This window comes from Tachypleus tridentatus, chromosome 9, assembly GCF_004210375.1.
Source record: "Tachypleus tridentatus isolate NWPU-2018 chromosome 9, ASM421037v1, whole genome shotgun sequence".
Taxonomy (NCBI): Eukaryota; Metazoa; Arthropoda; class Merostomata; order Xiphosura; family Limulidae; genus Tachypleus; species Tachypleus tridentatus.
This window is the reverse complement of record NC_134833.1, coordinates 93,593,696-93,611,597: the sequence shown is the minus strand read 5'-3', so window position 1 is coordinate 93,611,597 and position 17,902 is coordinate 93,593,696. Positions and strand designations below refer to the sequence as shown.

General features: G+C 34.5%; 1 protein-coding gene across 6 annotated transcripts in view; it reads right to left on the bottom strand.

Annotated features, from left to right (window-relative positions):
* The window catches only part of LOC143225781 (paired box protein Pax-6-like), a 94,702-nt gene that overhangs the window by 32,862 nt on the left and 43,938 nt on the right, over nucleotides 1-17,902 (bottom strand). For all 6 annotated transcript variants that reach the window (XM_076455770.1, XM_076455774.1, XM_076455771.1 and 3 more), the window contains one exon: nucleotides 7,822-8,168. In XM_076455770.1, coding sequence (XP_076311885.1) covers nucleotides 7,822-8,168 — 347 coding nt within the window. The remainder of the gene's footprint in view (nucleotides 1-7,821; nucleotides 8,169-17,902) is intronic.

The following is a 17,902-nucleotide window of genomic DNA, read 5'->3' as shown; positions in this document are numbered from 1 at the left end:
TATTTCCAACACCTATAAGTAAGTTAAATTGTTTTGATTTTTTGTTTTATAGTAAGTTAAAACACTATAAAATAGACGTAACAGTTCGAACATCTATATTTGAGTAAGGCTATTTATCAGTTCCAACACCTACAAGTGATTAAAACACTTTTTTGAATTGATGTAATATATCTAACACCTACAGGTAGGTAAGACAATTTATTGAATAGATGTTATAGTTCCAATATATATATAAGTGCAGAAAACAATTTGTCGGGGAGTTTTAATACCTACAGTTGAGTAAGATACTTTAAAGGATAGAAGTAATACTTCAAACATATGGAGGTGTATAAGGCATCCTCGTGTATGTATGTAATAGTTCCAACACTTACAAATACATAAGAAAGTATCGGATAGATGTATCAAGTTCTAATACCTACAAGTGGATAAGATACTCTTGGGATAAATGTAATAGTACCAACTTAAACACAGAGAGAGTTAGATTGATCTATACAATATAGAACACGGCTGCATTAAAAACGATTAGTTTATTCTGCGCCAGTGTATAGTGGATCAGATAAATTTCAGAACAGTTGTGTTCATTATGACAAACTGCCTCTCTAGTATACGAGGTTACATTTTTGTTTCTGTCTTCTTTCAAAAGGACGTGAAAAAGACGTCAAGATATTTACTGATGTTGCGTTCAAGAGAAATAACTTGGCGAAGCGGCCGAACACAGACCTCTACCCGGAATGGCCAGATGGGTTAAGGCGTTCAACTCGTAATCTGGGAGTCGCGGGTTCGAATTTTCGTCGCACCAAACATGTCTTTCAGCCGTAGGGGCGTTATAATGTGACGATCAATCCCACTATTCGTTGGTAAAAGAGTAGCCCAAGAGTTAGCGGTGAGTGATGATGTCTAGCTGCCTTTCTTCTAGTTCTACATTGCTAAATTAGGAATGGTTAGCGCAGATAGCCCTTGAGCAGCTTCGCATCAAATTCAAAACGAAACAAACCACAGACCTGTAGCGGCAGAGCTTTCAGTTTGAACACCTTGCTACAAAGTAACGTCGGTGTCGTCAGACAGCTGGTGATATTTCTAAAGTTTATTGTTCATCTCCCCTTTGGTGGAGCTACCAAGCTTCCTTTTTAACCTCCTACCTTTCAGTTGACCGTTGCTTTCAATTGCCTATTTCGCCTGTTTTCACTACAGGTTGATTTTAAGTTTTTATAAAATGATTAAATTATTTTAGAACCTATATCTACACATACCGTTTTAAACCAGTCTTCCGTATCATTGAATGGCGCATATAAATCTCTATATTTTGAAGTAAACATATCCGCTTCAGTAACATTGACAAAACAACTGTGGAGGAATTTCTTTGCTGAATGGGTATTCGTATTTGTTGTGTTTCCTAAACTGAAGAAGCCATATCAAACACACATACAACATGCAGTAAATATACGAAGAAGAACTAACCACAAACATTTACCACTTCTCACATTTTTCTTCATGCTCATTCTGGAATTTAGGTTGGAGAATCAGAAGTCCTTGATTGAGCAAATCCATGCCTCTCAGCGCTACGGGAGGCCATGTTTGAAGCTAGCCGACACTTTCTGTACTCTAAAGGTTTCACTGTGTGTCATATAAAAAGGTTATTCAAAAAGGATTAAGTCTAACGTGATTGTTAAAGTTATGTTATTGTTTGATAAGTGGCGTTCACTTCCTTTATATAGGAAAATAATGTATGATCAAAGGAAGGTAAGGGCAGAGGGTGAACGGTTTCCAATGAATAAAATACAGAATGCCGATTATTTAACCACGAAGAAACGAGACAGTTTCTTTTATGGAACAATAAAGGACTTTATAAGATGCCGCTAATAGTTATTGATTTGTAGTTTTATACTCAACCAGAGAGATGTCTGGTCTTTTCAGTCTCTGTTAGCGCGAAAAATCCATTTTTAGTTTAGAAACATAGTTCCATCATTTTGTCAAAGAAGTAAAATTACTCAAACACAGATATTCGCTATTGAAACAAACTTACAAGTTTAAAATAAAACATTTTAAAGAGGTAAACTTCTTTCTAACGTTAACATTCTGTTAAAGAACAAACTATTATATAATCTCCTCTCACTTATTCTAAATGACGATAACGAATAATCCTAAGTTCCATTGTCTCTTCTATTCATGTATATCTTTGTCTATATATATGTCTTGAATTATTCATTGCGAATGTACCAATAATCATTACATGCTATCTTCAGCACATTGCCCAAACATATGGAATTGGTAGGATTTATTAGGCCATTTGTATCATTTTCAAGTATAAGTTAGGAACACCAATGACGTGAGACAGACCAGAGCCTTCTTCCGTCCACATGAGCATTATAGAGAGTCTCACGTGTTCATGCACCGTGAGAAATTGATGTCAATCGTTCATCCCTAGGCTTGAGGACAAACTAGCAATGTTGAATCTTTCTGCGAGGCTGTAATTTAGTTTCACTAGTAACTAACTGCTCGGAATACAAATGATCATTTTTACTAACTGGATGGAAGTTTGTGCAAAATAATTAATTCAAATTAAGGTTTCAACCAATGAAAACATTATAAACTATATTTAAGAATTAAATTATTAATTTGCAGAAAATTATTAAATAAATTGTATGCAGTAAAAATATTACTGAGTCCCAAGAGCTTTTATTCAAATTAAATCTGACAGTTCGTTGTTTATTACGTTAGTAATTATAAGTTAAACAGTTAATAGTTAGTATTAACTATTAGTTACTAACTCGGTTTCTATTAAGAAAAACGTCTTTTTTGATTGATGCTGTAGTATCACAGTTTTAGTTACATAGTAAATAACATGAAGAACGATTTTCAGAGCTGGTCTTGTCTACCTTAAAAGAGTTGTGGAGCTAATGTAGTACTTTTAATTTTCTTATTATAGATTAGAACGTGGACACTGAAAGGAGTAAAAAATAAGTCCTGATCAAAGCAAATTATCACATAAACCAGATCCTAAAGTCAACCTAATAAATAGCGTTTATTTAACTAGAAGCATGTCAAGAGAACAAGGTAAAATATACTCTAATATTCCTGTTTTCTAAACTGATCACAGATAAAACAGTATGAGGAAAGATGTGGTCTGAATAGTCAGTTTTTTTTTTAAATTATACTTTAAATACATTACCTAATTGAAGCAAGACTCAACAACAACAGGAAAGCAAGACCCAACAACAACGGGGTAGCTTTTTCACGTATGTAGAACAAAGGAAAGTATGATTGTCTGTTACTGACTTACCACCAACCAGCTGATGGCATTCAGAACATGATTAAATGTTGCATTGATTATACCTAAAAATACAAATGGTTACGTCACTGCTGAATAGATGCTCAATACAGAACAAGCCATACAGAGTTAACTCTTCCGAAAATCTAAAAACGATATCAATATGTGCAGAAACGCATTTCTGTTAATTGTGTAAATCATGTGATCTCTGAATTAAGTTCTTCACAATGTCCTCGTTTTCATAGTTTGATTGTTTCTGAAGTTCAGTAAAGTTTGCTGATGAGGAAACCCAAGAAAGGAAAGATCTGAGTTAAAATAGTTTACAATGATTAAATTACATGTTGCTTCTTACAGTTGCTTTTTTCTTTGTTTTGCTCGTCTTTTTCTCTGATCATTATTCCTACAGTTATAAATCCATATATAATTTTAGTTATTCAACTTATGACGTATCAAGCACACTATTCAGTAATTTATAAAATTTTAATTTAATGAATCGTTAACAAAATCACTTATTGTTTCAGCATTGTTGTTATAAATTAATTCAATTTTTATTTTTACGAAAGGAGGTCAAAGGTTGCTGAGAGGGATTACCTGTTTTAATCACTCGCACCAGAATACAGTAGTGTGCTATCTATCAGTCACATAAGTACAAAAGTACGTCACATAAGGGATGCTTAATCTTACATTTTGTACTGTCGTGACGTTAATAAAATGTGCGTATGCCATGAATCACGAGAAGAATCATAAACTCTATAGGTTATGACAGAGCATAACATACGAACTTCAAATGCAAGAAACATAAATGTTTGTTACTCTTAATTTTGGTTTTATTTATTCTTTAACCATAACACTTAGAGACCTCGTGGACATACATCTTGTAACTGTATAATAGCTATCAATGCTGTATGTTTATAGCTATATCACAGATTATCATTATTGTTTGTTTATAGTTATGAGACAGGTTATCATGCCGTATGAGTGATGCATTAAGTTACAAATGCTCTATTTTGTAACTGTGCAATAAGTTATCAATACCGTTTGTTTATAGTTATGAAATATATTTCAATATCATATGCTTATAGTGATGTAATGGGTTACTAGTACCGTATGTTTAAAGCTACTTGTTTGTTTTTGAATTTCATGCAAAGCTGCACGAGGGCTATCTGCGCTAGCCGTCCTTAATTTTACAGTATAAGATTAGAGGGAAGACAACTAGTCATCACCATCCACCGCCAACGAATAGTGGGATTGACCTTCCCATTATAACGTCCCAACGGCTGAAAGGGCGAGCATATTTGGTGTGACGTGAATTCAAACCCGCGACTCTCATATTATGAGTCAAGTGCCTTAACCACCTGGCCATGAAAGAAAGAAGATGCCAGTGCCCTATGTTTACAGTTATCTAATAGGTTATCAATGCCCTGTGTTTATGGCAATCTAATAGATTATCAATGTTGAATGTTTATAGTTATCTAATTAGTTATCATTGCGTATATTAGTAAATATCTTATAAGTTATCAAAGTTGTATGTTTATGGTTATTTTTTAAGTTATACGTTCTCTATGCTTGTCAGTCTGTTTTCTAACTTTTCTAACAGTACTTCTTGCTGTAATAACTTCGCTACAAGCTTAGACAAACTTAAAAATATCATTTTTATTACGAAAGCTTTGATGTCATACAAAATATAAACGTTTTATGCACCTATTGGTAAAACAAATTCTGAAGAAAACACGTATATAAAAAAATTATAGTGAAATTAAGAAAGGCTTTACTGACATTGTGTTTCAGCAATAAAAGGTTACATTAGAGAATTCCTAGATTTGAGCCTCTCACAAACTATTGTGACGATGCAGGAACACCAGTTTTTCTGAGAAATAATTCTGTTAGTTTCTTTTGTTGAATTAATTGTGGTTTGGTAAAAATGATAAATAATATTTTAAAAAAATATTCTAACTAACCAATTAAATATATACACTAGATTTTTCTTATAGCCGACCAATGGCTTAGGCGTAATTCTCAGATCTTATAACTCAGAAAATTGGGTTTTGAAATAACGGTAGGAATACTACAGATAGCCCATCGTGTAGCTTTGTGCTTAACAGCAAACAATAAGTTTTCCTACAACATTAAAACTAACTATCAACTATAAACTAATTTTCGTGAATTAAGTACATAACTTCTCTATGTATCTTCTTAACGATTACTGAATGTAATAACATTTAATATTAATTATAAAATATTGGGAAAACAAAACAATCCAAATAGTATGTTAATAGGTATTGCGATTTACTCGTATGCGTATAATATCGTATAAAAGTAACAATTCACATTTTCAGCCTATAAGGCGGTGTTTCTATAGTTCGCTACCTTTCCGTTTTACGATAACAATAACAATAGACAATGTTAAGTGGTGGTTAAAATTACCTTATTGCTACTTTGCCTCTAGAATCTGAGTGTCCTCTTCATTTACCGCCACAAACTAGCTTATTGTGTGATGAAAATCACGTGATACTAATAAGATCGTAAATAGGAAGCCAGCATGATCTGTATATACATCCTCACTTCAGTGTGTGAAGATGGTGGAAGTGCATCCTTTCATCAATACATCGATCCCACAACAGTTAACGGCAATTGTAAGCCACAGAAATTCATGTTCTCTCAGCAATCTAAAGCGGCTGGTTTACATATCTGAATGTTTAAAATAATGGTAACAGATAACGAACTACATGGTATTATTTATTACAATCGTCAGCGTTTCATAGATGGCGTACGAGGGAATAAATTTGGATTTCAATACATTATGCATTAGTAAATAATGTGTACTTACTTCTAAAGTGTTACTTTTGTTTAACCTTCACGTGAATTAAACTGATTACTTTTTACAATGTCTTTTGTTGTGTAGTAAAACTTAGGGCCGTGATGCAGATCGGAACGCCCAAGATATGTGATCTCGTTTGAAAGTAAACTTTCATTCCACTGTTTGGTTCAAATTGAGAGTAGCTGTATAAGCGATGGGTTCTGTTCACTATCTGATCTTCCTCTAATCAACAGTTTCAAAATTAGGGACGGCTATTCCTGAACTTCTGCACGGCCCAAGTATTGTATAATGTGCTGAACAAATTGAAAATACCAAATACTAGTAAAAGGTAATGTGACAAAATAATGGAATGATACAGACAATAAACATCAGTAAATGCTTCTCAATGGATAAGCACCAACTTTACTGGTTTATAACGTTAAAATCCTGATTCGATTTCTTGTGGTGGGCAGAGCGTGGATAGCCCATTACGTAGCTTTTTGCTAGAAACAAACCGCCACCATCACTCAACTGAGAAAAAAATCATATTAACGAAGCTGACAAACAATAACAATATGTTCAAAAACAATATATATATATATATATATATATTTACCTTTAGATTTTACCTATACTTGTACTTCAAGAACATAGGTTAAAACTAAATTCTAAATAATGCATGATCAAAGAAGAAAAGCGAAGGTTTTAGAAAGAAAAATTATTCCTGTAATAGTTGAAAGATATTTTGTGTTCAAGGAAAGAGATATTGTGAAAACAGTATTATATTGTGTTGTTTATATATTTATATATATTGTGTTGTTTTCCAGGGGAAAATATTGCCGTTTTCAAGAAAGCGAATATTGTGATATTATCATAGTTCTGTATTGTGTTCAAAAGAACAAATATTGTGATAACATATCATTTTGCCATGTCCAAGGTAACAGATATTGTGATAATAATAAAACGGTTGGTGTTTCGCTGTTGCTTAATGGCATGTTCAATTGATTGAATAAAGCAGATTAAACTTTTACCTGATATCTAACATTTTATGTGGAAAACTACTAGGGTTATAAAATATATCTTCAAAGCAAAAAGCAAATATTTTAAATGATTTAAAAATAATAGATAAAAATATCAAACTTTTGAACTAACAACACGATAAAGAGGTTAATGAAAACGTAGACGATATTATACCAATTTCAAACTCTCACACAAAACAACAGAACTTCACCATAAGGGTTGATAATACTACAAAATATATTAAAGGTCAAAGATAGGTTAATACATATGTACATAAGAAGAAAGGTGAATAATATAATAGGTCTTACCTAATTAGAAAACATGGAGGAGAATAGAATGTTCTGATATTAATAAGCGTACAAAATAATATATAGATCAAAATAAAAGTTATTATCAGATTCCTACCTTGATTGTGTGACTTTCTGATGATTTTAAAATGTCTGAAGAGTGTGAAAAGAAAATAATTTATCAACCATCTTTACCGTCTGTTTATATCTGTCTGCCAGTGTATTTTTATGCGTGTTTATTTATTCTTCTATCTTTTTGTGTACAATAACATCATATGTTGGTTACATTTGCGTCTGTTTATTAAAACCAGATTATCAGTGCACATTTGCCGAATTGCTGCAGTAGACTGTCGTAAGTTTGTCAGAAAGGGATTCAGTGTGAGCGACGACGTGTCGAGAGGAAGTTTGTATAGAAATAGACGTTATGAGTGGTGATTAACATTACTTACACTAGGAACATTATCGTTACTGCACACTCCATCAGACAACAGTCTATCTCGAATCTCCCAGGCAAAGATGGAGGGACATTCCCGTTTGTAATGAGCAATTTTGGCCACCACGGGCGGTGTGGCCACACGGGGTTTGCTTCCCCCGATTGCTCGGGGCCGGATGGATCCGGTTTCGTAATATCGGCCTAGAATCTTGGAAACACAACCATTAGAAACCTGAAGAATACGGGAGATGTCGCAGGGCCTCGCGCCGCTGTGAGCAAGTTCTACGATCTTCTGTCTGGTGGAGTCCGGCAGTGGTCGACCGTTGACGTAAATACCTCCCAGTTGGTTTATACCACTGTGTCCTGCAGAGAAAACATACATGAACCTCAATTTTTACAATAGAAACAGAAAAGTAAGTAAGAACATTATGTCATTACTACACGAAAGCCAAGCATCAAAAGATAATAAACAACTATCAGAACTAAACTCACCAATATATTGAGCAACATATATGTTTTCTCTTTCTTATATCTTTTGAAACAAATAAAATTCACTAAACAAGAAAGATCATTCTGTTAAAAATATTAATTTGTTTTATATATTACGAGAAATCAAGTGTTTTCCGGAATTCATCTCTTACACGCAAAGATCGTGGTGTTGAAAATAAAACGGTGTGGTATTACATCCAAAAGTTGTGGTGTTAAATAAAAAGGGTGTGGTATTACATCCAAAGGTTGTGGTCAATTTTTAAATAAGGACATTTTCTTGTTTTAGTTCATTTGTAAGACGGCAAATATACAGGGCAACATAAAATTGTTTTGTGCTCTAATATTTACACGAATTGCTCAAAAATAGAAAACACGATAAAAACCAAAGACACTATAAACAAAAAATATTTGATTTCCATCTCTACCACCTGTCTGTGTAACTTTTCCACTGTTTTATGTATTGGATTCATAAATAGATTTTTTTTATCTATATCATATCTAAAGGCTTATAATTACCTAGGCTGCTTGTTTTTTGTTTTGTTTTTTAATTTAGCGCAAAGCAATTCGAGGGCTATCTGTGCTAGCCATCCCTAATTTAGCAGTGTAAGACTAAAGGAAAGGCAGCTAGTCATCACCACCCACCGCCAACTCTTGGGCTACTCTTTTACCATCGAATAGTGGGATTGACCGTCACATTATAACGCCCCCACGGCTGAAAGGACGAGGATGTTTGGTGCGACCGGGATTCGAACCCGCAACCTTCGGATTACGAGTCGAACTCCTTAACACGCTTGGCCATGCCGGGTCCGACTACCTAGGCAGACGATTACCAAACAAAATCTTTACTACAAACAGTCAGACTATAATTATCAAAATTAATGGACTATCTCAATTAAAACCATCAGTTTAACTCTTCTTTATTTACCGCAAAAGTTCACACAAGGCTTTAAAAAAAACTGTTTCTATTTTTGAACTGGTTGGTTAAATTGAAGATGGCTAGTAAACGCCATCCATTTAAAACTCGTGTACAATGGTGTCTGGTGGTATTTGTTCGCCACTCTCTTAGATTATCTATTAAAGCAAAAGGGTTATCGTCATAAAAACAAGGAGAAGGCTATTTCTGTTAAAGCAAACAGGTTATTATTGCAAAACAAACAGCTTATCTCTGTTAAGAACAACGGGTTATCTCTTCTAAATTGACAACATATTTCCCTTTTCAACTACATCGGTCATTCATTTACTGCATGAATGTTACCTCAAACAATTCTAAAAAAAAACAAAAAACACGCCTCTTTCACATATTGTGAATATTAGCTCAAATACTTTTAAAGAATAAACCGCATACGTCTCTTTTACACATTGTTAATGTTAGCTCAAATACTTCTAAAGAACAAACCCTTTCGCATACTAAGCTAGGACTTTTCCGCTGTGAAGAAGATAAGCCAAACAATCATTTTTTATTATTAGAATATCTGAGTCCTTTCCTATTTTAACTTTAACATTAAAGGCATTTGTTCTCTTTGGGAATTATAGAATCTATTTTAAAACTGTTTAAATGATAGGTTTGTGACTATAGATTATTACAGACTATTCGTATCTATAACCTAACATGCTTTCTTTTTAAAGTGTAACACAAGATTACAAGACTCATTTTCATTTTTTTAATGCAGATCCTACCATGAATGTGGGTGTTTTTCATATAGCAAAGATACATGGGGCTATATGCTGAGCTTACGGAGGGGAATCGAACCCCTAATTTTAGCGTTGTAAATCCGTAGACATTACCGCTGTACTACCTAGGGAGCATCATGAATGAGATACCATTGCGTAAAAATAACTAGGTAAACACGATTTATGTCCTGAGAAACTTGTGGATTTAAATTAACAGATTATTACAAGTAATAAATTCACAGCATCATGCATGTATCTAGCTCTGTCTATATGTATCTATCTATCTACGTGTTTTCTCTGTTTGAAAAGATTGCCATAACTTAGTTTCAACTGACTTATGTCACTAATTTCTGAGTGCTTTGCTCAATTATCAGTTATGGATAAAAGGATTTTAATATTTTATTACTCAATGATTTCAGTGAGTGGAAAAGTGTCATGCCCTTTAGACATAGTTATTAAACACTTTCTGTTGAGCATTTAAATAAACTTTATTATCTGTCCCAATGAATACTTAGTAACGTCAGTAAAGTGACTGACCTTGTAGACTATGATACCTTGAAATAGAAGAAGCATCAGTGGCATCAGTCTATTAAATAATGTATTTCAAAATCAGTCCACTACCCTAAAACTGAACTTTTTTCTTTCAGTGAGGACATCTTTCTAGTGAAATGCTTCGCGATTACAGTTTTACAATTGAAGTGACTATGTGCAGTACGTACACTATGTAATACAGATTTTGTTCCTGCATAGTATGTGTTACTTCTTAATTGCTTATGTTGTAAAAGTACAGAAAATGGCCATTATTCCCTTCAAACTTTGCTTTTGTAACCTGGATAATGAAATTTAAAAATTAACATATTTTCTTTGTAAAAACGGGCAAATTTGCATATTTTCATTTACATGCGGTCCGAATAAAACAACATATGAATCAAGATTTACATATATTTATACTAAAATTATACAAAAATGTTTAGAAGTGAGTAGTTTTTCGAGATTTGCGACTGTAATGTAAATCACTTTCACGTATCAGCCCCAAATATAGTCTCCCATCATATTTTTGTTATACGCTTCTTGGTAGCGGCGTTTAAAGTCTAGTATATATTGGTGAAAGCGCTTGCCTTGCTCCTCTGAGACATCCTGCAGCCCATTTTGCCGTAGTTCTTTACCAGAACCTCAACAAGTTCCACATAATTTTCGGCCTTGTGATTGCCCAAGAAGCCCAGAACCACTGCAACAAAGCTGCCCCAGGATTTTTTTTCCTTCCTACTGAGCCTCTTGGAGAATTCTTTGCACTCCAGGATCTTCTTTATTTGTGTTCCAACGAAGACGCTAGCTTTGACTTTTGCCCAAGACAGCGTAGGGAATAAGTCTCGAAGGCTTGAGACTCCTTATCAAGAGCTGTAACAAATTGTTTCATAAGACCAACTTTTATGTGTAATAGTGGGAACAACACCTTTAGGAGGTCCACTAGTGGTTCATACTTGACATTGTGCATCCCCACAGAGAACGCGGTTCGTTGTGGCCAGTGCCTCCTGTTGTAGTGTGCTGCGGTGTCCCTGCTGTCCCATAGGCAAAGATAACAGGGAAACGTAGTAAAGCCTCCTTGAAGACCCATCAGGAACGCCACCATTTTGAAATCTCCGATTACCTCCCAGCCATACTCATCATACTTCAAGGCTTCTATCAAGGTCTTGACGCTGTTGTATTCCTCTTTGAGGTGCACCGAAATAAGCCGGGGAAAGAGACGGATACTTATTCCCGTTATGGAGCAGCACAGCTTTGAGGCTTCTGGATAAACTATCAATGAAGAGGCGCCACTCGTTCGGGTTACAGACAATTTCAGTCGCCATCTACAGACCGGATACATTGTGGCAGAAGCAGAGCCCATCTTGACGAGTGAAGAAGCTTGAAAAATGTCGGTTACGCTTCCTCTGACTTGCGACTTGCACGCTTTAATCTAGCAAATCCCGCTCTTTGACCCTAGAAGTCAAAAGCTCGGCATTAGACATTGTTAGACCAAGATCTCTGATCAAGTTTGAGATCTCTTTGATTGGGGTAGTATGGGTTTATCTCACCAGCTGCACCACTGTAATTATAATCTGGATCTTTAACGTCTACCTCCTCTTCTGATATGCTGCTCTCTTCTGAGGATGGCTACTTTCTCTCTGGCGGAGTGAATGCAGGGATCACAGGGAAGTTTAGCACTGAAGCGATGGATGATGGAAGGTCCGGATACATGATAGCAAAAGCATTCTTGCCAACCCGACGTTTGGAAGGGTCCTCTATGCAGAAGTAGCAACTGCTTGAGTGGTTAGTGGGTTCACGCTAAATTCTTGGAATAGCAAACTTCATGGCTCTCTTTTCCCCCTCTGTACCATCCTGCAAAAAAGCAAAATAAAATTATTGTGAAGAATAAATTTATTTCATCTACAACTTATGTGTTAGACGTTCATGCAAAATATTTTACATGTGATATTTTTTCTATACTATTGGAAATTAAAAATAAATAAATTAAAAAATATTTAAATTTTAAAAAGTCTAAAATTTGTATAATATAAAATCTTGCTATTCAAACAAGCAAAATTTGTCCGTCTTACCTTCTAGAGTTTTTTGCGGTGTTCGCAGGTAAAATGAGGTGCCCAGGGTTTGTCTTGATCCCCGACAGGCATGCCGAAATATACCTTGTACGCTTCACATATTTTAGCAGATGCTGTCACAAAATATTTTTTCGCTCTTGTCTTGATAAATTGGTGACATACATAGCAGAATGCGTCTGTAGAATGCTTGCAGCTTCTTGATGCCATCTCTGATAAAATCAGATAGGTCTATGTCTTCACTTAGGCAGCTAGAACTAACCTGAAGTGGTGAGTGGTGAGCCCCTGTATATATATATTACTATGGAAAGTTCTAGAAAGTTCTAAAAGGTTCTTGAAAATTCTCGTAAGTTCTACAACATTCTTGAAAATTCTTGTAAGTTCGAGAAAATTCTGTATCAGCTACTCAGCACTGAATCTACCTGGAATATTCTGGAAAAAAGGGTGAATTTGAAAATTTCATTACCCAGGTCACAAATGCAAAGTTTGAAGAGAAAAATGGGTCTTTTCTATTTACTTTTCACCTAAGTAATTGGGAAATAACACTTTCTGCCCAGGAACAAAAAAAGTAAAAATTATGTTACACAGTGTTATTTGAAAGAATGTGACCTGCATGGAACACTGATCATAAATACCCCTTCCTAAGCTAGTAAGATTATGTCTACATAGTTTTGAACGTCTTGAAAAGAGAAATTTTATGTAAAGTAACAGCTGTTAGTTGTAGTTTAGTTGCTCGTTCTGAATCAGGTGCACTGTGCTTGTATAGTCTTTTTCACAACGACAGCACTTGTTCCACAAACCACGCTCTCATTGGCCTCGCGAGAGAAAGGTTTCTTGGATGAAATTAATTAAATGGGCGTGTCTTTTGTAAACTGAGTGACGGACAGTCGAAGTTGACCAAGAATTAAGCAATTTTTATGTGAGGAGATTTCTTCGTCTTATTTTTGCTATTAGAATCTAGTTATAAATAACACATATATTCGTAAAAGTCGCAATAACCTCATTCGACAAACAACTGTGTATCTAATCTTATATGCATTTTTTTAATATTTTGAAATAAATAGTATATTGAAGCTACATATAGCTAAGTGTCTAAGTGTTTCTATAAGTGTTGATGCTTGTACTTGAACATCTGAACGTCTACCTTAGACGTTGGCTTAATGTAAAGAAATAAATCAATCGAGCTGGAGGACAAGTTGCTACTTGTGTTTCTAACAAGAAACATAAAACACATACGCAAAGCTTCTCTTCACTTGATTCAAATACACTTTAGCTTAGGGCACTATGTTCCCTATATTAAGTATATATACTTAGTAACAATCAATGATCGGTGCACAGACATCAACCTGGTAGAAGTCTTTCGGGATACCGAGATAAAAGCACTTATTAAAAGATGGTGTGTAATTTCTCTGAAGAGTGTGTACTTGTGTTTGGTTTTTCTTTGACACAAAAGTACTATATTACATAGAGATATCAATATGCATATGTGTATGTATATTTAGACAGATAAGTACACATGTTAATATATGTATATACAAATATACACCAGTCTTCAAGTCTTTATACGCAACAAAAACTCATGTCAATATTTAATTAGTCTTCTGGCAATATTTCATCCCACTCCGAGTATATATATATATATTTGTATGTATACTTACTGCATGAAATTAAAGGATGATTAATCGACTCTCAACTTAAATATTCCCATAGCTACTCTAAACCACGTGCTTTTTACCTCTGTAACATGCATGTATGCAAGTGTGTGTCTAATTATTTTCTATGCTCAAGCAGGCTATTATTTTATCAAAGCTGGCATTGCTTTCTAATACGACAACGCACTTAGGTCTATTGTGGACGTGGCTGTGCCATCAAACCTAGTGAGGTCGCTGGCTGTCCTTTTCCTATACCAACAGCTATAAGAGTTCCCACGAACGGATACATAGGATGGATTTAGTAGCTGGATTTCTCGAATATCCACTCTTCTTGACATTTCCGTATTTAATGATTGTCCACTTCTTTACATAATTTTACAATAACATATGAACCACGTGGTCATTTCTATATTACTTTTATCAGACGTACTTATGTCTGAAATCGGTCTCTCTCTCTTTAGTATAAAGACTTTTCCTAAACAGAGTCATGAAGCACGTATGCGTCTACAAGATTATTCTGTTAACAAATGCAGGACGTATTTTGTGTACAGACTCGATCAATTAAAAACTACACCACAACTACATATATATATATATAAATATATATTCATATACATACATACAGGTTTTCTCAATTTAAAATACAGCATATTTGTGTGTATATAAACAAGCTTGCTCGGTTAAAAATATGGCGTGCGTGCACGTGTGGAAAGGCTTCCTCAGATAAAAACAAACGTACTTGTATGTATGCGTGCTATGCAGATTAGCTATTCTTAAAATATAACACCGTTTTTAGTGTATAAGTTAACTCGTTTAAAAATAAGCACTTGTTGTCTGTATAGAGTCTTGCTCATTTTGGCATAAATCCTCACGCACATATGTATACAAAATTGTTCAGTTGAAAATGCACCACTTCTTTATCCTAAGTTTTGTTTTCTTGGAAGTTATTCTTTCTGTATACATATTATAAACTTGGATGTGTCACTAACCCAGTAAGCCCAAGTTTGATGTTATATTCATCACCATGTTTTTTTGGAATACATTTATTATTTAAACAAACATTTGTCACGGAATGTTAATAGTTTCTTCTAATGAGCACGTTTTTTGGTTCTAATTGAGAAGTTAACACACGGAGTCACACAAAAGTTACAATAGCTTTCAAACCCAAAACTGGAGTACTTTCAAATAATTCACTATTTTTCTTCTTTATTCTCCTGAATAGTGAATTATTCAGAAGTGCTCGAGTTTTAGGTCTCGTTTGAAAACCGTTATCAGTTTTTAATACGAAATAACAACACTGGAGTGTCTGAACCCATCTACTGGAAACGATATTTTTTAGTACAAAATTTGTTCTTTGTTTCATCTTTTTGTTCCTTTTCAGCATAATAAAATAGACGGCATCTGAAATCTGATTAAATTTGTCACGTGCTATTGGTTGTGGAAAAATTGCTACAGTTATTTCGATTCCAAAGATCTTCGATTGTTTCGCTCTTCGGTTTATGACCAACCGAAGTGCCACCACAGTTCATCAGATATTAAATGGTTATATTTCTCTTTTCATACAGCTTTACCTTTCTTACTGTCAGTTTCAGTATTTCTCCCATAATGGTCTTCTTTATGAATAGAGGGAATATAGGAAACGTGTAACGGTTTCCTCATGTATGTCTGGTTAAAGATGGAGTTTCTTTGAAAATAATTACAGATGGCAATTTCCCAGTTGGATGTTGTAAAACATTCCAGTTTGTTATTTTTAGACATATTCACTTCCAGTTGGTTATCATTGTCCCGTAGTCTGATATATACATGATTACAATACTGAGGAACAGAAAAATTATATTCCTCATTTTATATGTCTTGTTATCATCAATATTTAACTCATAATCATCTTATATATGGAACTCTTAATAACAATTTTTGCCAAAACACATTTAGCACATGACTCATTTTACTCTGCAAAATATTAGAAAATAAATTCAAGAGGCTTAAACTTAAAATAATTCCACATTAGACATTCCAACCTATTGTATGTGTGGAAAATAATTCTAATAATACAGTTGATCACTGCATAATACATCATGTTGAGTAATTTTATGTTTTTACCTGTTCGGGCGCTTAGTGTCACGAGCTGAACATAAGCATTGGATGAAATCACTCATCCTTTATAATAGAGGAACCCAGCAGTATTCAGTAAGATTAATTGTAATATTTATGGTATTTATTAAAACTTTTGGTGATATATACTTATTACTAGGGACCAGGTAAAAAACAAAGACATGTACCACAAGAAATTTGGTGCATAAATAGTTTTAAGCGCCATTTTATTAAGATGAAAAGGATCGCTATCAGTAGTTTTAGGGTTAAAATACAGCGCACCTACATATTGTTTAATTACCTGCAAACCTATTAAGTTAAATTTATGATGCAAATTCTATATTTTTTTGAAAATAAAAACAAAAACCCAAAGATGAACTATCTGCGATGGGCCCACTGCAGGAATCGAACTGTAATTTCTTGATGACGAGAAACCCACTTGAAATACAAATATATCTCAGAACGGCTGATATGGGTATTAACACTTTTACATTGTTCTCTGCTTTGTTAGTAAAAGTGTTAATACCCATACCAGCCATTCTGAGATACGAATTGGGATTTCTAATGCTATAGTCTCTCATTATTACCTGGCCAGGCATGGCCAAGCGTGTTAAGGCGTGTGACTCGTAATCTGAGGGTCGCGGGTTCGCATCCCCGGCATGTCAAACATGTTCGCCCTTTCAGCCGTGTAGGCGTTATAATATTACGGTCAATCCCACTATTCGTTGATAAAAGAGTAGCCCAAGAGTTGGCGGTGGGTGGTGATGACTAGCTGCTTTCCCTCTAGTCTTGCACTGCTAAATTAGGGACGGCTAGCACAGATAGCCCTCGACTAGCTTTGTGCGAAATTTAAAAAACAAACAAACAAACAAACTCATTATTACCATCAGAAGCACCGCCAGTGTGTACTTACAAAGTTATAGAGTAAATTGGGCTGTTTCCTTGTTGCAGGATAAAGCCACACTCACGAGCTAATTACTCGTGTATGTGATCATGTTTGTAACTGTTCAAGTAGGCTTATCTGTTGATTCTATTTAAAGGATCGTAAGCATGTTTACACGCCAGAAACAAATCCAATGAACCATTACGAATATGCAAGTTTAAAACTTTCGGATATTGAAGAATGTTTTATAAATGCTATAAACTCTACAACTGCAGCACACAACTAAGTGAAAATCCTTGGCTTCCTGATCTTTGAAAATCTCCGAAACCTTATAATGTATTAAAAAAAAAAGCTTTTAGCACGAAACATGTAGTGGATACCCTACTTTTACCTACTATACGATACACTTTTCCATGGTTTCTTCGCGCTTCACTTGTCATATTTAATTTAAATGTAAATAATCAACCAGGCTTCTTTATTTACATATTTGTCCTGAAATCTAGGAGGCGAGACTCAGCGAAATTACTTGTTTCATGCGAGAAGGTTGCTTCTCCTATTCGATTTGTAACATAGAATGTTGGCAATGGGTACAGGAGAAATACCTTCATAGAGGGAAAAGTATCTTGTTTTACCTACAGGATTTACCTGTCGCACCTACTTTATCGGAATTTTTATAGCTTATGAGGCTTTTTAAAAGAGATTATATATTCTGTCTCG